The 25,132-nt window shown below is 33.0% G+C and overlaps 1 protein-coding gene across 6 annotated transcripts in view; it reads right to left on the bottom strand.

Annotated features, from left to right (window-relative positions):
* The window catches only part of TDRP (testis development related protein), a 127,212-nt gene that overhangs the window by 17,944 nt on the left and 84,136 nt on the right, over positions 1-25,132 (bottom strand). For 5 of the 6 annotated variants that reach the window (XM_074287982.1, XM_074287981.1, XM_074287983.1 and 2 more), the window contains exon 3: positions 4,958-5,017. The exons of the other annotated variant lie outside the window; for it this stretch is intronic. In XM_074287982.1, the coding sequence (XP_074144083.1) occupies positions 4,958-5,017 (60 nt within the window). The remainder of the gene's footprint in view (positions 1-4,957; positions 5,018-25,132) is intronic. 6 annotated transcript variants of the gene reach the window in all.

Below are 25,132 nucleotides of genomic sequence, written 5' to 3'. Positions count from 1 at the left end.
TAGTGTTATTCCTTTACCTACCAAGTTCAATTCCCTTGGAGCCCACCCTTAAATTCAATCTCAACTATGAGGTAAAAATACTGGAGACATGATAGAGACCATGAATATTCTATAATAAAGTATCACAAGAAATGTCAGTCAAATCAATGGATGGCACACAGTTATATATAAACTTTATCTCTGGATATATTAAGATAGCTTTACAAGCATGTAATAATATGAAAATAGTTTATAAAATGAAAGAACTAGGGTTTTTTCTAACAGGTTTCTAAATTTATCTTTCTGTGAGTCTTAATTTTAGTTATTAAATAATTTGTGATTTAGATATGATGAGTTCAAATCACAGTTCTACTGTTTGTTTGTTCCATGTGACCTTCAGACCAATCACTTCACTTTTCTGGGTCTCATTTTCTTCAACTGTAAAATGATGGGGTTGGATCTAATGACCTCTAAGGTCCCTTTTAGCTCCAAATCTTTGATGCTAACCTTAGAAAATAGAAAACTGGGAACAGAAAGTATCTCATTAAATTTATAAGGGCAACAAAACCTACCTAAAAAAATTCAGGCGGAGGGCACATGTGGTTTAATATATCAAGATTGAGCAAAGTAATGCAAGGGCCTTTTTATGCTTCTCTGCCCCATTCTTCCATCTGATAAACACCTATTTGCTATGGATTAAAGCTATACTGAAATTCCAGAAGCACACAGTAAACCAATCTATAATACAATGGACTTTGCCATTTACTTAATTAAATTTAGAATTGGAACAAAGTTGGGAACCCTAGCAATTTCCACCTTGTTTCATTATCCCTGAGTACTAACATACAGTAAAACCAGTGTTTGAAATTGTAATATTGGCATTAAGCTCTAAGTTCTGGAAAGATTGCTTACATTCAGGTGGAAGAACAGTTTGTACCATAAGTCAATTTAATAACATTCTGCACATAATTTTTTTCCTAAAAAAACTCAGGATCTGGGAAACTTCAAATGAACTTCAAACTAGTTGGAAAAGGATAATGAGAATATGAATGAAAATATAAATCCTAAACATATACTTAACATATTTAAAAATATATATAAATGCTAGTTACTAACACATTATTATTGAAAAACTACATAAAATGAACAAAAACCAAAGCAAAAACATCTTTGTGTATGCACAGAAGTGCATTATACCTCAGATATTTGTTCATTATAATTTTCATTAATACTTAATCACTTTATTAATTATGCACTAGATACTTTTTTCTTATAAATACTACTAATTGACCTAATTATAATTGCTTTAATTATTAACACTAAGGAAAGTGAACAAAAATGTGCATGATTCAAAACTAACATATTATACAATACAGGTTTGATTTACTAATCCAATAATTTACTTCAAGTACCTACAATAATTACTAAAAGTCAAATCCTTCTAGTAAGGCAAGTGGAAATATTTTTTTTTTGCTTTTTTACTTGAACCCACAGACCTCAATCAGTTTCCAAGGCTAAGCACTTCCTAGCTGTTTGACAGCAAGCAAATCACTTGCCCTTTCTAGCCTCTATTTCCCCTTTTGTGAAATAAGGATATTCTTAAACCACCTATCCCAGATGTGGGAAGGAAAAATACTTAGAAAACTTTTAAGAGATTACATAAATAAATGTACAATTAGTATTATCCATGTCACTTAAAAATCCTGTAACACTCCTCTATGACCATGGTCAAGAGCCCAAACCACACTCTCATCTCATCTCATCCCACTAATTACTAAAACATTTTCAGGCTGAATATTAAGCACTGTCATGAGCATTCTGGAACTTTGTTTAAATGTTTTCATTTTAAACATACTGAAATCAGCAAAATAAGGAGAAATAAGTGTCAAGAAAACAAATAGCTAGCACTCATAAGATCAAAAAGAATACTCAGGAAAATAGATTTAAAATTTTTTTTTAATAATTCAATAGCCCAGACAATAAAGGATGGCTTTAAAAAAATTTCCTCTTTTGATTAAAAGGGAAAGACAAATTAAAGAACAGAAACATCATGAAGCACTCACATTTGGAAATTGTTTATAATTTCCTAAAATAAGAGTACAAAATTTCTATCAAAGACCATCAAAATAAACAAGCTTCCAGTTTTGTAATCAGCTCTGTGCTTTGTCTTCTTAAAAACAACAACAACAAAAAAATATTATTTTGGATAATAAATATCTTATAAGTCTACAACGAAGGAAAAAGGTACCTGGTTTTAACAGATATATGGAACCAGCTTATTATATTAAGTAAAAAAAAAAAAAAAAAAAAAAAAAAAAGTCTTTCAAATTAATACTCACAAAAAAATTCAGAAATCCTGAATCATCAATTATTGTATCATATTTCAGACAAAGACTACAACAAATATTGAAATTTTCTGTATATTTCCACCATCCCTAGCTAAGACTCATCTTCAAACTAGACTAGAGGATATTAATTTTATATTCCTTATTTTAAAGCAAAAAAAAAATATATTAGTAAGGATGATTTTTTTAAAAAGTAAATCCACATCCCATGATTTGCAATAGTAACAAAATTTTTTATTCTACATGTAAAATTCCTCTAATACTTAAAAAAAAAAAAAAGGTCATTTCAAAAGAGATGGATAAGCTATACCTAAATTATAATCATAAAATTTCAAAAGTGAAAAAAATATCTTAAGAGGGGCAGCTAGGTGGTGCAATGCATACACAGAGCACTGGTCCTAGAATCAGGAAGACCTAAGTTCAAAACTATCCTCAGATACTTATTAGTGAGTGACCATGGGCAAGTGCTTAACTTGCCTTCTCCTCTCCTCCTAAAAAAGAGGGAAAAAACTTAAAGAACTAAGGAAGTATAAATTTCCTTAAATAATACCTTCATTGGTAAAGTTTTAAAGATGTTGCATAGTCATTCATATCATAAACGAATATATTTCTGTCTTCCATTCACTTACTAATATTTCAAACTTAAAGAATGTTTTTAGTTGTATATTAAAAGATTAAAAAAGAAACCCTACCATTAATTTGAATTGTGTGCTTTGTTAAATTAAAAACAACAAAAACAAAATCTCAGTTCAATATAACATTATGGTGGTTGCTGTTTTTTTTTTTTAATCCAAGGTCATAATTTTACTTTTTATTGAACATAGAGAAGAAAATATTTGTAAAGGAGAAAAGCTGGAAGAGGCTTTTAATGAATGTATATTAATTTAGCAGGGGTAAAATAATTATAGTTAAATAGTTAAAATATTTAAGTAAAATAATTAAAGCTAAAATAATTATAGGAGTTAAATAAGACTGACATTTTCTCCTTGAGAAAAACTGCTTTCTATGACACTTCTACTGTACTGGTAGTCAAAATGATAGAAGTTTTAGAAATAGATATAATCTTAGAAAACCTCTAATCCTAATCTAAGAATCCCTTTTTTCTTTCAAATCTAGATCCAGAAATACCTCAAGACTTTCCTGATCATCTAAGCACTAATGTCTACTAGCATGCACAATATTATCTTATTTATTTTTCATAATTGTATATATCTCCCCAATTAAACGCAAGCTCTTTAAAGGCAGAGACTCTCTTACTCTGGAGACTACTTACTTAGCACAAGGCCTAACACACAGTAAGTAATCAAATATTTAAACATCTATTAAGTATCTACTGTGTATCAGGTACTGGATTTACAAAATATAAAATAATCTCTATGAAACTTACATTCTAATGGAGAAGACACAGAGAGAGAGAGAGTAGCCTCAATATAAAGTGAATAATTATAGAAGAAAATGAAGCTTATGGAATTAGAAGATCCAGACTTTATGACTAGACATTAAGGCATGTTAATGTTACTTGACTGGCACATTTTATTCATGTAAAATAAAGAGGATAAACTTTAAGATCCTTTTTATCTATAAACCCTGTGGACCCCAAAGGCTCTGCTACCACTAAAAAAATAAAATTACATTCTAAGGTCTTTATTAAGATCTTTATCTAAGGTCTCTATTAAATTTGTAATAACTACATAATAATAATATCTCATTCTTAGATGATGCTTTAAAGTCTGCAAAATGCTTTCTTCATAATAACCCTATAACAAAGTGTATTATGATCACCAATTAATAGAATAAGAAACAGAGGCTGACAGGAGTTAACCCACTTTCCCAGAGACATAATGCCAGTAAGTATCCAAACTGAGATTTGAACTTCTTTCTTGTATCAATACCAGGACTCTGCACTAAACCATACTCTCTCTCCCTAAACCAAATTGCTGCCAAATTCTCACCTTTTCTGACAAATACCACTGATAGATAATGGGCTACACATAAAGACAATATAAAAGAAAGTAAACTATTACTTTAGAACAAGAAAACACTTCATGCATTATTATTAAAGCAATATTGAACAATGAAGTAATGAATTGGGATAATTTTCAGCTAACTCTAGTCTTTAAAAAAAGAAAACCACTTCTGTTTTGCTTTCAGAAACAAAGTTATGAAATTTTGGTCTTAATTGTCCAGAAAATGCTACAATTTCCCACTTTACTTTGCATGCATAAACATCTCAATTATAAAAAAAATACTATCTGGTAATTGTCACAAAGTGAGTTAGATTTTTTGGCTTGCACTACAACAAATTATTCACCTCTCAGCACTGATTTTATTAGGGAAAAAATGTGATATTGATAAGTATATTCACATTTACTTATCACTAGAAACATTAGAAGTAGAATGATTACAATGTACTTTAGGATTTGATAAGTATATCTTTTCCCTTTTCTACTTCATTTTGATCACTGTTTTCTCCATTCAAGCTAAATTAAAAAAAACAAGTAAACTGTGCTGTAAGCAGAGATAATCAATTTGTTTCAATATGAAACTGAACTCCTCACAAAGTATAAAATAAAAATGAAGACCTACACAAGAAACATTATGTGAAAAGAGAAAGCAAATATGCAAATACCTACCTTTGTGGCAAGTTGAGACACTGAGGAGGTAATTTCATCTTGAAGTAACTGTTCCTTGTTCTTAAGAAAAATAAATTTTTAAAAATCAGAAAATCAAATAAATTAAAACATTTATTAAATCTACTAAACTTAATGATAGATTCCATCACAAAAATTCCATGTTTAATTCTACTTTTGTAATAGAAATGTTTTAATCAAGACATTATTAAAAAAAGCTTAGAACATAGTTGTGATCTTAATATTCACCATGGATGTAGAATTACATAAAATTCATAAACATGCAACTTTTCCTTATGTAATTTGTAATTCCTTACAAATATAAAAGCAATCTTTAATTTACAAAAATAAAGGAGTACAATGGTCTTGAGAATCAGGATGTTTGCCTACCTGAATTACCACTCTCAAGGATATGAATTACCCCTACAGTTAGCTCCTGATATCCACAACAAACAAAAAGGAGGCCCACAATTAAGGCTGCACCACAATACAATAAAATGTATTCTCAAGGTAGTATAGAGAAATTTTAGTCCTACCTCTTATTCTAACTCATGGTGTGACCCTGGGCTAGTCTCTCAATTGGTCTGTATCCTACAAAATTTATCATGGGTAACAAAGAAGAGGCACAATTGGACAGCACTTGTTCTGAAAATCTAGGGAATAGCTGAACACAGATTCAGTAAGAGTCAGCAAGCATATTGTGGCAACCAACAAAACCAACACAATCAGGAATATGTTAAGAGTCATCAATTACAGGATGAGGGAGATGATATTCCTTCTGTATTATCTTTATCAGACTTCATTTGAATTACTGTGTGTAATGTTCTCTGCTGAGGTTTTCTTGGGGTCTCTGCAAGCAGCCTTCATTTCAGTTGAGTAATCACCACAAGAGTAGCCAGATGATAAAGGCCAAATCCTTTATTGTCTCCTTCAAAATCTTGTCTCCTTCACTTGGGACTCAGCTAGTTTTTCTGGAGGCCTATCTCTCTCCTTTTGAGAGCTTAAGCTCCTGCCTACCTTCTCTGGCTTCTTTATCTCCCAGACTCCAAAGGTTTGTGTTTCAGCCTCTAGCTGAACCCCAGAGAGATTCTAGTGGGCTTGTCCTTTCTAGCCCTGGGAGCTTTTTGCTTATATGCTGTACACTGAGTACAAACCAATCATATCACTAGGAAACCATTATTTGTAGTAGGATTAAATCAATGCTAACCTGGATTTAACCATTGTCTCCTCAATTCCACTTGTTTCAAGTTCTTGCCCAAAACATCTCCTTGTAGGATTAAGTCAATCATACTGAACCATGCTAAATTAGATAACTACTGTCTCTTTCAATTCCACTGAATTAGTACCTTGTAAGAATTCTTTGTTTCAGATTCAGAGTTCTGGCCCACATCATTGTGTGTCCCACACACAGAGTTCAGAATGCCACAGTTTTAATAAAGAATAGAGGAAAAGGAATCCAAGATTGTAAAAAGCCTTGCACTCAATAAGAATTGGTTAAATAAAGTGAGTATATTGAGCTTGATTAAGAGAAGACTCAGGATTGCCTTCAAATCTTTCAAGGGCAGTAACAGAGAAATGATTGCATTTTTAATTTTGGCCTGGATAGCAAAACAAGAAAAGTAAATAGGCTTTAAAAGAGGTAAATTTAGGTTTTCAGCCCGGAAAAAAACTTTTTAACAATTAGAACTAACAAAAAAGTAGAATTGGGTGCCTCTACAAGTGGTAGGCTCCTCACATCTTGCACATCTTTGAGCAAAGGCTTGATAAGAACTTTTTATGTATGTTATGGTGAGAATTCCTTTGGCGGGTTGACTGAACTCCATGGCTACTAAAGTTCTGTGATTTTAAGCCTTGATAGTTTGTAAAGTCTTTTTAAGAACTAATATCTAATATTACACAATGCTTTAGTAATCCCTATACCTGAGAACACATAAGAATTCACAAAGTCAGTTTAACAAATGATAAGTGGGTATCCAACCAACATGTACATAAAAGTTATTGTTTATATAAAGATTATGGGGAAATACAAGTGGTAGATTGTAGATTGTCCCCATTATTAACCAAAATACCTTCATTCATTTGAAATTCTGCTAAATGAGAAAATATACATTTTAGTAAATTACTTTTATCCCTCATCTGCAAAATGAATCTTTTGGACTAAATGACTAACATCCTTTCCAATAAAAATGGATGATCTACAAATTGACAGTGATTCCCTCAATCTATCCCTGACACACAGTGATCTAACATGCATGGTATAAGGACTTTACAAACCATCAAATCATGGAATCACAGAATTTGAAAACTCAGAAGGGATCTCAAGTAGCCAGAGTTCAACCTATAAACCTAGGCAATATTGAGGTTCCCCAAAGCTGATAGTAATACTTTCATTCCTTCAACTGTTTTTTGTATAATGCAATATATTTTAGTTTATATCCAGTTAAATGTATTTATAGATTATATCATCCAGTTTTAACAAAATTAATCCTAACAAAATGGACAAATGGTTTAAAAGACTCCCATGCAGAAAGCTTGAGTTGAAGATAATTCCATCAATATGAGCACAAGACAGTAGTAGAGCTGACATTTTTCCTAAGCTTAGTACAAGTTCTTCATCAATTATATTATGAAACAAAAAATTAAGTTTAACATAGTGACCTGAAATGTACTAGTCAAGTCCAAGTATCCTTAGAAAAAAAACAACAATGATGAAAAAGACTGCCTAAGGAAAAAAAGATCCAATAAAATTGGAGATAAAACAAGCCCCTGGTTCCAACTTGGGACCCTCTAGGAAGCCTGAAATCAGTGCAATCTCTGGTGAGGGAGACCCGGAACCAACATAATCTCAAGTCAGGTCCTGTTGCCAAGGGACATAGATAGCTCCCAATAGGTAACTGTGAAAGGAGACAAAAGGTCTAAGGCTCCTGGACAGTCTGTGCCTGGAGGACCTCCAGGAAGCCTGAAGCTAAAAAGATTAATGATTAAAAGGAATAAAATTAATTCTTGAGCAGAAAATGAGAGATAGGAGGAAGAGGCCTGTTCTTATATCAGCCCAAGATCAGAGATAGGTAAAAGCAAAGGATTAAAAAGGGTAGGGAAGGGGAACAAGAACCCCACCAAACCCATTATAATCAAGGTATATACTTAGTCACCCCATCCAAGAATCTGGGAAAGGATATAAAGTCCCAAATCAGAAACTAGGCTGAGACACCAAGGAAGAAGACAAAAATTTGTAATACATCAAAAAAATTATGTGTGTCAATGGAAGCTTTAGAGGCAAATCAAAAGGAGAGTAACTCCACAGTAAGTATAAACATAAGCTCAGAAGGAAAATAAAAATTCGATTGGTCAAAATGACTCCAAGAGAAGATGACAGATCCAAAGGAAGAAATAAAAAATATATAACTCTAAATCTTGAGGAAAGGATAAACTGAAAAAAAAAAGTAGAAAACTTCAACAGTGGATACATCAAAAAAGATTAGAATAAAGTCAAAAGACTAGAAAAGTCTTAAGAACTTGTAAAGTACTCACTACAAAAACTTCCTGGAAAATAGGAAAAGAAATAATTTAAGGATCACCAGGATTCCTGAATTGTGTGACTAAACAAAAAATATGGATATCATATTTCAAAGGCAATAAAACTGCCCAGAACTAATAAGAACCCAGAGTGCAAAGTAAAAAAATTTTTAATTCATTGACTACCTCTTAAAAGAAACCTCAAACTGAAAGCACCCAGAAAAGTCATTACCCCAAATTTTTAGAGCTTCCAAAGTAAAGAATAATACTATAAACAACTAAGAAGTTCAAATATCAAGGACTAAGAGGCAAGATAATGCAAGACTATATTGTAATGACAATAAAAAAGAGAAATTTTTCAAATACTCAAAAATGTAAAGAAATAAATGTTTACAAGCAAAAATAGTTTATCACTACAAAGATGAATATAATTTTGCAGTAGGAGAAATGGATCCTTAATAAACAGAAGACTTTCAAACATTCTTAATTAAAGGTTAGACTCAGATAAAAATCAGTCAGTTAACAAGCATTTATTAAGCATTATGTTCCAAGAAATGTAGTAAGCACTGGAAATACAAAGAAAAATGCATTCCCTGTCCTCAAGGAGTATTTATGCACGAAACATAGAAATAACTGGATATATAGGAGACAAATTCAAAGTAGTTTAAAGATAACCTAAAAGAAAAAGAAGTATCAGCAACTGGTAGGGAAAGAGGGGGAGAGGGGAAGAATAAGGAGAAACCACAACCACAAATCTGGAAGAAGATAGGTTTGGAGTTCAATATTTAAAGAAGCCTGAGAAACTAAGAGGCATTAGTGAAGATGCAGATTACTCCAAGCTTGGTAGAAAGTTGGTGAAAAGGCACTGACTGATGTGGGAGAAGGAGTGTCCTATTCAAAGAACTGTAAATAGGCCACTATAGCTGGACTGTATAATATATATAAGCTGGACTGTAAAATATATATGGAAGAGAAGTAAGGTATAAGAAGAAATTTGAGAAAGGGCTAGGTTATGAAAAGTTTAAAAGACAAACCAACTAATTTCTATTTGATCTAGAGGATAAGATAGATAAGCCAATTTTTATTAGGCAAGTGGGATAATGTGGGGAAATCGCTATTTTAGAAAAATTACCTTCACAGCTAAATACAAGACAGTTTAAAGCAGGCTTCTGAAACTTTCCACTCATAAACCCTTTTCACCTGAGAAATTTTTCCATGACTAGGTACATAGATATAAAAAAAGGCATACAAATAAAACATGAATGTTCATTCCGTATACCTCCACATTCAGTTATGAAACTCATATGAGGTCACAATTCACAATTTAAGAAGTTTGGGATAAGAGTACAGAAGAAACTTGAAGCAGAGAGATCAAATAAAAAAAGGCTAGTGCAGTGGTCCAAATGAAGTGTTAAAGAGTTTGAACTAACTAGACAAGGCTATATGAGTAAAAAGAAGGGAATGTATTAAGAGAGATAGTGAGGTAGAAATGTTTCAGAGACAGAATGGATACATAAGATGAGAGAGGGTAGAAAGGATGAAACATATCACAGCCTCGGGTGACTGAGGGGAAAGATGGTACTCTTAACAGTAACAGAAATCAGAAGAATGTGAAGGAGGGGATACAGGAAATATGAATTCCGTTTTGGGCATTTTGAGTTTGAGATGCAATAGAACATCCAACTTAACATGTCCAGGAAGAAATAAGAGATAGGTAATTATCACTCAGCAGAGATAATTCAGCTGGAGATATATATATATATATAAATATACATACACAGAAAAGAGGAGGCAAGGACAGAACCTTGTTAGACACTCACAAATAGTATACATGATATGATTTAAGAATAAACAAAGGAAACCGAGAAGAAATGGTTGAACAGGGAGGAGGAGCCAGGGAGGGTAATGCCACAAAAACCTAGGAAACAGTGATCAACAGTGTCACAAGCTACAAAGGTCAACGGGGTAATTAAGAAAAGACAATTATTAATTTTAAAGAGGATACTTCCGGTTAAATTATAGGTCAGAAGTCAGATGGCAAAAGGTTTAGAAGAGAAATGGAAACACCAACTTTAGAAGCTTTCTGAAAAAGTTAGGCAGCCAAAGAGGCAAGATATATTTGAATTAGTGGGGATGTTCCAACCAAATAATGGGGAGAGACAAGAGCAAAATAACTGAAATGTCATCATAGGAGACCAAAAACAACAACAACAAAACCCTAGAAGGTAAAGAAAGTTGGAACAAGCTATTTAACTTATTAGTTTTGAAGAAACTAGATGATTATTAGGTATTTACATTCTAACAGACAAATGTCTTTTCAGAAATCTCACTCCTTTCAAAAAAAATGTTCCTTATAAATCTATGCAAGTCTATAATTTTAACTATAAAAGTCAGATTTTTAAAAAAATGCAGTTTCATTATGCAGACTTTTCTATAAAACTCAGATAAACAAGGAAAGGAAGCAGAGATGACAGGAACACCATGACTTGAAAATCATTTTTATCATAAGTCTCAAGAAATTTCAAGTAAAATTCAAGTTTCTTAATATATTGGTTATTAGTAAGTTAGAATTCAATTACTGGCAAATATTGCTTAAGGCAGTAGGACTAACATTTTGGAAGTAATATGAAATCCCTTAAGTAAAGTAGATCAAATAAAAAGACTCCATATGTATCAAAATATTTATAAGATCACTTTTTTTTTTTTTTTTTTTTTTTTTTTTTTTTGTGATAGCCAAGCAAAAAAAGCCACATATTTAAGCTCCTGCTATGTGTCAGGTAAAGTACTAAGCACTGAGGATATAAAGAGGTAAAGAGACTGTCCCCTGTCTTTAAGGAGCTTACAATGTAATGGGGAGACAACATAATATGGCAAGTTATATTATAGGATGAATAGAAAATAATTAACGAGGGAAAGACATTAGAATTAAGAGGAGTTGGGAAAGGCTTCCCATAAGAGAATAGATTTGAAGCCAAGTCAGTAAGACAGAATTGAATAGAGAAAGCATTACAAAAATAGGGAATGGTCAGAATAAATGCCTGAGCCTGGAGATAACATAAAGGAGGTCAGTGTCACTGAATGGAAGAATACATGGCAGAGAGTAATAGATGTAAGAAGAATAAAAAGGTAGAAGGGGTTATGAAGGGTTTTGAATACCAAAATAAGCATTTTCTATTTAATCATGAAGGCAATATGAAACTAATGAAGCTTATTAAGGACTGCAGTGTCATGGCTGAACTTGTGCTTTAGGAAAACTAATTTGGTGGCTAAATGGAGGATTAATTAAAATAAGGAGACTTGAAGCAGGCAGACCTACCAGCAGGCTATTGCAATAATCAAGATGTGGGGACTGCTAGGTGGTGCAGTGGATAGAGCACCAGCCCTGAAGTCAGAAGAATCTGAATTCAAATCTGACCTCAGACACTGAACACTTCCTGGCTGGGTGACCCTAGGCATGTCACTTAATCCCAATTGCCTCAGCACACACACACACACACACACACACAAAATAATATTGATAATAATGATAATCAAGATGTGATGTGATGAGCACCTGAACTGGAATGGTGGCAGTGTCAAAGAAAAAAAGGGAGAATATAAGAAAGCTGTTACAGAGGTGAAATCTTTAGACCTTAGGAACAGATTGAATATGGGGAGAAACAGAGGTAAGAGACAGTGAAGAATTGCAGATAATTCCTAGATTGTAAATTTGTCAGACTAGAAGGATGATATTGTTCTCTAATATAAGATGTCTACTGGATAGCCAGTTTAAGATGTCTGAAAGGCAACCCAAACCTGGAAACAAAGTTGATGTCCCTTCAGTTGGGGAATGACTAAACAAATTGTAGTATGTGAATAAAATGTAATCGTATAGTAATGCAAAAAATATGAAGAATGACATAGATAAACCAATGTATGTGAAATAAGAAGTGTCAAGAAAATAATACACACAATGACTATAACAAAATAACTAAATAACAGAAAATGAATATTGCAAAATTATAAAGGAAAAAAATGGACCCAAAGACCATATATTTATATGAGAAAAAACCTTCACTTCTTTGCAAAAATGCAATTAATGAGGGACACTAAAATATATATATGTAGATAGACACACACACAAATATATATACATATATAGATATATATCACACACAAACGTATATATTTATATGTAATAAACAAGCACACACACACACACATATATATATAGTGGGGGGGGGGTTTCAATGTAATTAATGATGAGTTTTGATTTTTTCCCCCTCTTTTCTTAATTATCTATTATGTGGGAATGACTTTCTGAAAGTGAGTAGATAAAGGGAAACAGCAGACATGTAGGTGATATAAAGACAATAATCAACAATTTATTTTTAAAAGCAGTATGTATCTTAGACTCAGTCAAATGTTTGTCATTAACAAGTAAAATGTTTGTCATTAACAAGTAACAAGTAAAAAGTTCAAACCATCTTAGCCCTGGATCCACTATTGATTAGCTATATATAGCTGGGCAGGTACTTTAATCTCTCTAGATTAGGCCTTAGTTTCTCATATATACTATGAGGTAATTGGGCCACACTAACCCTCTAGTGATAAAATTGCATGTTCTAGAAACCTTACATAGTGAATATTAGTTAGTAATTTTTCTAGCACTCTACTCTTTTCTTATACATTTTGCAACATTAATTTTTAAATTTTCTTGGATTTTAACCTATTTTAAAAGAAATGGGAATATTGTTTCTCACAGAAAAACCAAACAATAAAAGTATTCTACATTAAAATGTATTCAAATGACAAAAAGTCCCTATTATGAAAGAGAACTAAAAATGCATGTCCAGTACTATCTCTAGTTCAGCATTAAAATACCAACCAGACAATTTCTTCTAGTGTCTCTATATTCTTTCACTTGGTAAGAAAATCAACTTTCATACATGATTCTGAGATAACTCTAAAAGCTATATACAATCTTAAGATTTTTTTTTTTAACCTGAGCTACAGGTGTATACATTTCGAAAGAACTTTGAAGCAAAAGGATTGAAAGTTATGATAAGGACAAAGAACAAGGTTTAGAACTGCAAAATGGAAAAGCTAGAAGAACCACAGATTAAGATCAGTTAAAGAAATTTCAGAGTTTATATAAATGAATGTGGAATACTTGTTGATGATAACAAAAATCAAGGGTATGACCATCTCTATCATATGAAGAAGATGATTATAGGAAAGAGTAGATGGAGGAACTGGGCAGTGAAAATGTTTGAGGCAGTAATAATAAGTATGCTGACATTTCCTAGGGCAGGAATTCAGGAACAGAGAGAGACTTTGGGCCATACAATGAAATGACTAAAAGGAAAAAGTAAAGTAAACTATATCCTCAAGAGAGAACTGAGGTCCTCCCCTACAAAATGTTTACCTTGAATTTATTTTGTATGCTTAATTGTGGATTTATTATCTCTTACCACCACCCCCTAACAGAAAGAATAAAAGCTCTTTGAGGATAGAGATGGCTTCATTTTTTCCTTATGTATCTACTATATAGTAAGTGCTTAAAAATGTTTACCAATGATTGACTATAGATTCATCTGTCCTATCTCCATGTAATTTGGAATTTTTTCTTTAGTCACAGCAGGGAACCATGCATTCACAAAAACAAAAGGTCTCCTTGTGCTCAAAGAAGCCTAGGTAAAAGAGGATATGAAGAGAAATGCAAGGATTAACCTATCCTCCTCTATAAGATCTATAATTTGGCATAGAAACAGTATAGAAATTGGTAATTAAATACTAAGATTTTACAACAAAAAAAAATCATTCTTAACTACTGACTCTATCATATAATTACTTTTTAATTTTAAGGAGGTTGTTGTAAATGCTAGGTTTGGATGTCTGAATCACAGAATTATAGAATTTCAAATTTGAAGAGACCTTGAAATCTATCTAGTCCAACATGTACCCAATTCGTTAAAATGACCTTTTACCCATCCTTTAAAGTCCTCTACTACTACTGAAGGAGAATACACCAAAATCCCTAGTTGGACTGTTCCATTTTTTGATAACTCGGATTATTAAGGAAATATTTTCTTATATCAAAGCTTTGTCATTTTTAAACATGATTTTCTTATTTTTTTCTCTAAAGTCAAAGAGAGTAAGTTTACTTTTCTCCAATGTAAAGACCTCCAGTTCCTTCATCCATCATTATATGTAATTTCATGACCCTTCATCATTTTTGTTACCCCTCTTTGAAATAAGTCTTATCTAGGTGAGGTAAGAAACAGTGAATTAGGCCTGGAGTCAGGAAGCTAAAGTTCAAATCCTGCCTCAGACATTTGGTAGCAACTGGGAAAATCTTTTAGCCTCTACCTCAATTTCCTCATCTATAAAGTAGGGATAACAGCATTCCAGAGTTGTGAAAATAAAATGAAATATTTGTAAAGGATTTTGCAAAATTTAAAGTAATGTACAATGCTAGATGGTGGCAGTGGTAGCAGTAGTATAAGTAGCAGAAATAAATCAGAGTTGAGTACTGTGAGACTATAACTTCAGGACACAATGCTTCTCTTGCTAGAGTCTAATACTATATCATAGAATTGACTCAATATTATCCACTAAATCTGTTGCAATCCATTAAAACAGTTAGGGTTTTTTTTTTTTGTTTTGTTTTTTTTGTTTGTTTTTTTTTAAGATTAACTGTAGTCTAGGTGCAACCTCTATCTTGTAATTATGAAGCTAATATGTATGAACAAAGCACTTTTAATCATTTCAGAACTAATATGTCCTGACAAGCACAGGATAGGTGCTCAACAAATAGTTGTGAAAATGAAGTGGCAGCAATAGCTGTATCACTTTGGTCCTGTAATCAGATGGGTTCTTTTAGCAGTGTCTAATAAAAGCCAGGGAGGGCTATACTCAGCAACTACTAAGTTCTGATCTTTCATTAACACTTCTCTGATCTCCCTTTTCCTTTTTCTTTGGCAGTTAGATGTTACAGTAGAGGCAGCACTGGGAGGCAAGAAAATTCAAGTTAACATCCTTTCTCTGACATTTACCAGCTGTGGTTCGACCAAGTCACTTAACCTCTCTAGTCATCAGTTTCTTTAGTAAATAAAAGAGGGGCGAAAGTGTGGGATTGATAACCTCTATAATCCCTGCCATCTCAAAGTCTTTAAGTCCTGTCATTCCTCCAAGTTACATTTCTTATTTCTTTTTCCAATTGATTTTCTTCCTATCATTAACATTACATACATGGAATATTTTCCATTATTGCTACAGGATACAAGCACAAATCTTCTGAGTAATTCTATTTTCTAGTAACTTTAATATTTTAGATGTACATCATAATTATGAAGGAAAAGAAGCATAGGAAAGAACCTTAAGAAACTAGAGAAGATTAAGACACACACACATACACCCCCTTCCCCCCCAAAAAAAAAAATGCTGAATAAAGATACATGAGAAAACAAGAAGCAAAGAAAGCACAGAATATAAAAGGAAAGGAGGGTATAGCAGGGACAAATTATCTGGTTGAGGTTTTTTTTTTTTTGGTTCTACTACTAATAGTTAACTATTCTATGTTCACCATCTTGGTTCACATTAATTATTTCTCAATACAGATTACCAAAATAGTTTTCTAAATCCCAGCTTCTTAAACTATAGGTCATGATCCTATATGGAGCCTACTAATTGAATGTAAGAATTATGAAATTGCTTTATTATCAGTAAATATTTGATTTGCATACCTACTTTATATACCCATATATCCAGTCATATAAAAATTTCTGGGGTGAAAAGGAATCATGAGTGGAAAAACTTTAAGCAGCCCTGTTCTAAATGAACTCCTTGATTTTTACGTCCCCCAATTCAATCTATACTATGTACCAATACCAGAATAATATTTCTAACACATGGCTCTGATCAGGTTATATCCTTGATCCAAAATCTTCAAATGGATACCTATTGCCTACTGCTAGCCTAGACTAATTTAAAGTCCTCCATAATAGTGGCCCCAAACTGCGTAGTTTGTATTACTCTCTTTCATTAGCTCTACTACTCTAAGCAAATTCATTTTCCAAGTCAGCCTTTCCTGCTTCCTTGACTTTAAAGAAGGCATCCCATTAAAATTGTTCAAGGTCTAGCCCAGATGCCAAGTGATATTTCCTTCTTCAGAGCTTTCATTGCACTTACTTCTCTTCCTACATATTTATGTTCTGATGTATACTATTTATCTATTTCCCCAACTAGATGGTAATATCCTTTATGAATTTTACTCATTTGTACATCCCCCCACCAAGTCAAAAGCAGAAGAGGAAATAATTTATACTAATTAATTTCTATGGCTCTTTTCCAGATGTAAATACCATCATATAATCAATTTTCTTAGACTAATGAAAAACAACTGAGTGGTAAAGGTTGTCAAAAGTTGTACGTTCAATGAAAGGAAAGAACATTGTGACCTGAAATGACCAAAGATCAAATAGATTACTTATTTTAGGATTATAGATTTGGAGTTGAAAAGGATCAAAGTCACCAAGTCCAATGCTTTCATTTTACAAATACAAAAACTAACACCCAAAGGGAACCAAGTGATTGTCCAGGATTGCAAAGCCAATAATTAGAATGGGATTCAAATCAGGACTTCCCAACACCAAGTCAAATACTATCCACTATACCACAGTGGGTCAAGAATGGACTTGATTTGTATTTTAAAAAATAACAAAATTCTAGGCAAAGTAAAGGCATGAAAAAATGTAGTGAATTAGGAATCTAATGCAAATGACATTTATTGACTACCTATTTATGTAAACAGCACTGTAATACTAAGCAGAAATTGTAAAATATTGAGGACTAGGGAGTGCACACTAAATGGATGAGTATACAAAGATAGACTGGAACCAGACTATGGAGGAAAATGAATGTTAAATAATGTGACAATTTCCAAGCAGGGAAATAACATAATCAAAGCATCATTTTAGGAGCATTATGTGAAGGCTCCACATAGCTTCAAATTGATTTTCCTAAAGTTCAGGCCTTATCCTATTCAATAAAGTCTAGTACAGTAGTTTCTTACTGCCTCAAGTACATATTTATTAGTTTGTTATTTTATGTCCTTTATAACCTGGCTCCAACCTCCCTTTCTAGTTTTATATATTACTCCCCTTCATTTACCCTGCAGTCTAGCTAAATTCGTTCTTCAACCAGAGTCCACACCTTTGAAATAGCTATGTGTTCTTCATGCTTACTATGAACTTCTTCCTCATTTGTATTCTAAGGATCCTTAATTTTCTACAAAGCTCAGTCAAGTATCACCTATATAAAGCCTTTCCTGATCTTATCTGTTAAAAAATTACCTTGTGTCTATTTTATTTATACTAATCTCCCGGGGCAGCTAGGTGGTGCAGTGAATAGAGCACCAGCCTTGAATTCAGGAGGACCCGAGTTCAAATCTGGTCTCAGACACTTAACACATCCTAGCTGTGTGACCCTAGGCAAGTCACTTAACCCCAGCCTATAAATTAAAATAAATAAATAAAAATTTATACTAATCTCCCCTAAAAACAGAAGTTATTTTAATTTCTAAATTCTATTATTCTATAAATCCCTTTTCCCCTATTAAATAAAAAGGAATTGTGAGGCAATAAGATTTTTTTTCCTGTAGCCCCAACTAAAACCCTGGGAATAGAAGTAGAATATTTGATTTTTAAAAATCTAGTTAATACACTTTCTATAAAAATTGTTATTAAAAAAAAAAATTAATTATGTCATTTAATGTAGTTTACTCTACCTTCCTTCTCCAAAAGTGGCCCTCTTCTGTGCAAAAGCTAACAAACCCTATTTTTTTTCTATGTAAATTTTTTATTTAACTTAAAGGACATTTATTATTTAAAGAGAATTATTAACTAATCATAACCTGAGATATTTTCTCTGCTTTAGAGAGCTAGAGTTTAAAAAATAAGATTTTTGAGTCTAATGTCATTCTAGTATATATTCTATGACTTCAACTTTTATAACATTATTTTTATTAATTTTATAATTATAAATTTTTTGACAGTAAATATGCATGAGTAATTTTTTTTTTTACAACATTATCCCTTGTATTCATTTTTCCAAATTTTCCCCTCCCTCCCTCTACTCCTTCTCCTAGATGACAGGCAATCCCATACATATTAAATGTGTAACAGTTTAATCTAGATACAATATATGTGTGTAAATCCAATTTTCTTGTTGCACTGTAGAATTGGATTCCAAAGGTATAAGTAACCTGGGTAGAAAGACAATAGTGTAAACAGTTTACATTCAATTCCCAGTGTTCCTTCTCTGGGTGTAACTGTTTCTGTCCATCATTGATCAACTAGAAGTGAATTGGATCGTCTTTATGTTGAAGATATCCACTTCACTCAGAATATGTCTTCATACAGTATTGTTGTTGAAGTGTATAGTGATCTCCTGGTTCTGCTCATTTTACTCAGCATCAGTTCATGTAAGTCTCTCCAAACCTCTCTGTATTCCTCCTGCTGGTCATTTCTTACAGAGCAATAATACTCCATAACCTTACCCAACCATTCTCCAACTGATGGACATCCATTCATTTTCCAGGTTCTAGCCACTACAAAAAGAGCTGCCACAAACATTTTGGCACATATAGGTCCCTTTCTCTTCTTTAGTATTTCTTTGGGATATAGGCCCAGTAGTAGCACTGCTGGAGCAAAGGGTATGCACAATTTGATAACTTTTTGGGCATGGTTCCAAATTGCTCTCCAGAATGGCTGGATTCTTTCACAACTCCACTAACAATGTGTCAGTGAACCAGTTTTCCCACATCCCCTCCAACATTCATCATTATCTTTTCCTGTCATCTTAGCCAATCTGACAGGTGTGTAGTGGTATCTCAGAGTTGTCTTAATTTGCATTTCTCTGATCAGTAGTGATTTGGAACACTCTTTCATATGAGTGGATATAGTTTCAATTTCATCATCTAAAAATTTTCTGTTCATATCCTTTGACCATTTATCAATTGGAGAATGGTTTGATTTCTTATAAATTAGAGTCAGTTCTATATATATTTTGGAAATGAGGCCTTTATCAAAACCTTTAATTGTAAAAATATTTTCCCAATTTGTTATTTCCCTTCTAATCTTGTTTGCATTAGTTTTGTTTGTACAAAAGCTTTTTAATTTGATGTAATCAAAATCTTCCACTTTGTGATCAATAATGATCTCTAGTTCTCCTCTGGTCATAAATTCCTTCCTCCTCCACAGGTCTGAGAGGTAGACTACCCTCTGTTCCTCTAGTCTACTTATGATCTCATTCTTTATGCCTAAATCATGGACCCATTTTGATCTTATCTTGGTATATGGTGTTAAGTGTGGATCCATATCTAATTTCTGCCATACTAATTTTTAGCTAACAAACTCTATTGACCCATATGACCTTGAATCAGTCCCTTCAGAACCTTGCTCCAAATAGGCCTAAGCACAGATCTCCCTATCAAAAAGAGGGGGAGAGGAAGAAGGGGGAAAGGTTGGGCATACAAGTAGGGGATGAAAGACAGAGCAAATGAAGGATGCCTCAGTCCTAGCATGTGCCCTAGCATGTGCTGTGTTCCAAACCATCCCTCTGACTATTAACAACAAAGGACAGGAGTAGCTGAGGTGGAGAGCATACCATGCCTTAAATTCTCATCATTTTAGCTCCAGAACAGTGACTGAGAAAACTTGGCCAAGGCACCAGAGCCCCAATCCAAATGGAGAGTATTCTATTACTACCTCCTTCATATACTCTGTTCTATTAAAAATCATTCCCAAATTTTTATTTCTATATGTAATCTTTCTTTTGAAGTTACATTTTCAAAGGTTTGATGGACATCATCTAGATCACCTAGATGTACTTACTACAGGTACTTTAAATTCAAAATGTCCAAAGCCAGAGATCATTTTTAGCCTTAAACTCATATTAATTAGTTTCTATTTTCATTTTAATTACCCTATCTCTATCAGGGCATTACCATTCTCCAACTAACTCAAGCATTCTGTTATCTTTCATTCAATAATCTCCCCTCTGACATCTAAACAGTTGCCATGCCCTATAGATTCTATCACCAAAATATCTCAACTATTACCTTCTTTCCATTTCCAATGTCACCACAATAATAATTCAAGTCCTCCTACTTCTTATCAGCACTATTTCAATAACTCTTTTCACCTCCAGGCTAATCCCTTGCCTCTCTATTTCATTCTATAATCTGTTGCCAATTAAATCTTCTTAATGCAGAGTTTTGATCATGTCATTCTGACTGAAAACAGTTCAATAGCTCCCCATTTAAAATATGAAACCTTAGCCTAGCATTTAAAACCTTATATAATCAATCAAAAAGTATTTATTAAATACCTACTAGGCCCTGTGCTATGCAATGGAAATATAAATACAATAAATGAAACAATTCCTACCAGCAAGCAGCTTAAATTCTGATAGGGGAAATGAGTACACAGAGAAATATAAATAAAATATTTGAGAAGAAAATAAGAACAAAGTAGTTTGAGAGGGAGAACATATAAATTGCTTCTTAAAGGAGAAAGAGATTCAATAAAGCAGAGGAAACAAGGGAAGTACATTCTATGTATGGGGGATGGTCAAAACAAAAGCACAAGAGATGGAATATTGTGTGTAACAAGAGCTCATATTGTCTAGAATGCAGACTTGAGTGAGGGAAACATGCAATAAGACTGGAAACCAGAAGCCACTTAATAAATATTTGTTGACTGACTGAAAAGTTATGCTAGCACACTTCTAGAAGTCTTTAAAAGCCAAACACAAGAGTTTCTATTTGATCCTAAAGGTAAAATCCTATCAATATATAGGAAGTTGTGTATGTTATCTATATATCTACACTTCTATAATGACACCGAAATATGTAAAGATACAGATGTGTCATCAAAATAAAAATGATATTAACCGTAGTAATGGATAAGATCCCTGAGAAAGTAGAGAGAACAGTAAGAGGACTTCACTCACATTTAAGTTCTTCAACAGAAAAATGACCCAGCAAAAGAAACTGGTAAGGAGCAAAGTAGAATGATGAAAGAGTGCTGTCACAAAAGCTCAATGAAGAGGTATACAGAGAGAAATGGTGATAAAGAGCAGACAAGTCAAGAAGAATGAGAGTTCAAAAAAGTCCATCAAATTTTGCCATTAAGGGATCACTGGTAACTGAAGAGAGCAGTTTCAGTTAAATGATGAGATTAGAAACCAGAATTCAAAGGATTAACAATAAGTGAGAGAAGAGGATTTGGAGGCAGCTTCTAGGAATGTAGCTGAAAAACATAGTGAAGATATAGGTTTTAATGAGTGTTTTTGTTAAGGATGGAGGAGATTTGAACATATTTGAAGTCCATAAAGAACAAGTAGATAGGAATAAGGAGGCAGAGGTGAGGAAGAAAGGGAGGGAGGAAGGATGACTGAAGCTGCAATCTACTAAAAAAAAGACAGGAGAGGATAGAATCAAGAGCACAGTTATAGGGATTAGCCAGGGCAAGGAGAAAGATTATCTCACTGTGAGAGGGAAAGGGGAAAGGAAGTTATTAGTGATATCTAAAGATTTTGAAATTAAAAAAAAAGGGGAAGTTCATTTTAAATAATCTCAATTTTCCTCAAAGCAAGATCTGCAATTAAGAAGAGGAGACAAGCAAAATATGAATCAAGATTTAGAAAAAGTTTCCTGTGAAACAAAATAGGAAATTAGGAAGTAATATAAATAAAAGAACTGACTTTCTGTAATAAGGGTCCAGTTGAATATGTTGTGTGGCTTTCTTTAGCTCCTTTTAGAAACAAAAATAGGAGCAGAACGACACAGATGATAGCAATAATCCAGGACTGAGGTTTGGTGAGTTGTGGAAGGACATCTCTAAGGATTCAAAAGGGGGATAGGGAATGGTGTAGAATTGAATTGGTTAATGATAGGATCAATATTAGTAAGGAAAGGAAGTGAAGTCAGAGCAAAGGTAATGGCCCAAGAAAGTACTTTATGGTAAAAGAACTAGCAGTTTCAGTAAGTCTGAAAACTAGGTTTAGAAGGCAGAGAGAGGAAATGATGAGATTATAATCCAACAGAGAAATGTAAGTATTTTAAATTAGAGAAATGAAACACACTTTTGGGTAATAGTAAGATCCAGCATATGACTATCCTTGAATGGAATAATATCATAGGATTTTAAAAGAATAAGAATTAGGAAGTTTTGGGAGTTAGAGGAAGAATCAATATAAATATTGAAAAACTTCTAGTATAAGGTGAGGAACTGAGAAGAGGAAGATGAGTCAGATGCTAAAATTCTTGAGAAAAAAGAATGACCTGGAGACTTGCATATGGATAATCTTAATTCTGTGAACTTCAAAGAAAGAACAGTTGTTAGGTGATGATGACAAATCAAAAGTATAAAAGTGGCAGAGTGGGATATAAGTATTCTGACTCCCCCTCCAGGATGAATGTTAAGATATACACACATATATATATATATGTGTGAAGATACAGTAAGTAATAAAGAAGAGGATTGGGGATATAGCATGGTCGAGGGCAAAACAAGTCTCAAGGAAGAAACACAAATAGAAGGAATGTGGAAAAAAAAGTCAAGGACCAACATAGATACTTACTTGCTTACTTTTTTCTTTATAGACACAAAATCTAAAATATTACTTTCATACCTTAATATAGCATTCCAAAAATTTTTGCTCATATCATTCTTTTCAATTAGAAAATTTTTCTTCCATCCTATTGAAAGTCAATTCAAGAAACATTTAATAAGCATTTTCCATGTGCCAGACATTGTACTAAGTGTAGTTAATAAAAATACAAGCAAAAGAAAGTCAGTCCCTACCCTCAAGAAAATTACATTTTAATAAGGGAAGACAACACAAAAAAAGAAACTGGGAGAGGCACCTCCAAAAAGTGAAGAATGGACCTAAGAGAGGAATGAAGGAATGAACAAAGCAATCCTACAGATTGACAAGGCTGCTATATACCTGATGGAGAAAGAAGTTCAGAAAGTCAAATGCGGAACTCAGAAACCCTACCTATCCCTTAAGATAAAATTCAAATGACACCTCTGTTGTCTTCATGAAGGATCTTTTCATGCAGTTTCTTATAAAACAATCCCAAGTATCCATAATAAAAAAAGAAAAAGATAGTTAAAATCAACAAAAGGGAAGAGCCTAACCTATACAATTTCAATAGCTCATCCCCATTTTCATGCATAGTATTTGTATGAAAATGTATGAAAAAAAAAAAAAACACATTAAGTTTAAATTTGCAACACCATGGGAAATGTAGATATGATCAAGTTTTCATTTAATAAGAAATCATTTTTAATGAGTTTTTTGCAAGTTCAATTTCTAACAGGTTAAGGTTAGTCCAGTTAGTTTGGAGTTAGTTATGTATTCTAGGTAAGTTTTATTAATCTTGTGAATAATACATGTAATCTTATGCATACTAGGTAAGTAAAATTTATATTAAACAAAATTACTTATGAATTTTTATCTACAGCCAAAATTTCAGAGCATACATAGCAGAATTTGTGACAAAATCTAAATAGTTTTTGAAAACCATTAATGTTGATCCTGTTCAGGCAACTGAGGAAAAAAAGTAATGAACCTGGAGACCTCAATGAATCTTATGTTAGGATGTATGAGTAATTAAAAAAAAGTAAAAAGATTGTGGAGCATGTTATTTGAATTAATATATGTGTTTTAGTCCTATCTTTGATTCTATAGCTATATGGCTTCCCTTTGCTGGACTTCATTGTTCTCATCCATAAAATGAGTTTTCATATTGGATAACACACACATATAATAGACATATACATGTATATTTGGAAGGGGGGAGATTGCCTCCTGTTACTATTGCTCAATCTTCCTCCTCCCCAAACAACAAGAATGTTCAAAACACATATATAATCAGAAATGTAATTCTTGCATACCCATACTGTTTCTCCTTTGTAGTCTCCAGAACCCAAGTAATAAAATAATAAAATGGGGACAGCTCGATGGCACAGTAGACAGAACCAGCTCTGAAGTCAGGAGACCTGGGGTGTTCAAATCAGACCTCAGATACTTAATACTTACCAGCTGTGTGACCAAGGCAAGTCACTTAACCCCAATTTGCCTCACCAAAAAAAAAAAAAAAAAGTAAAACAGGATTATATTGGATTCTAACAAAATTCTCAAAATTTGAAAATGGAATATATCTGTTAGGAATAGGTATTTATTGAAGATAGATATCCCATGCAATAAAATCTCACGAGTTCATACTAATTGGGATAAGATCAACCTACACCACAGAAAATTTTTGAAGTAATTCATTTTTAAAATTATTTCAAGGCCAGAGTAACAGTTAAAAAGGTATTTATTTCCTCATAGAATTCTTGGTAGATAAGTGTTATGGGGGAGAAATTGAAACAAGATGCTAATGCTTATGTACTTAGTTCATACCTTTAAAGGAGTTCACACATTCACACCTTTAGAGATTATATATAAGCTAGGAGCCTCAACAAGGATGGACTTCAGGAGATTCACAAGTCATAAGCCCACTCTCTTGGAGGCAGAGTCACATTCATTCCAACTGTCACTTTTGTGCTGGCTGGGGACTTCAGGAGATTCAGAGGCAGGATTCAGTTGAAGAGATTCACAAGT

This window comes from Sminthopsis crassicaudata, chromosome 2 (genome assembly GCF_048593235.1).
Source record: "Sminthopsis crassicaudata isolate SCR6 chromosome 2, ASM4859323v1, whole genome shotgun sequence".
Classification (NCBI taxonomy): domain Eukaryota; kingdom Metazoa; phylum Chordata; class Mammalia; order Dasyuromorphia; family Dasyuridae; genus Sminthopsis; species Sminthopsis crassicaudata.
This window is presented reverse-complemented; position numbering and strand designations above follow the sequence as displayed.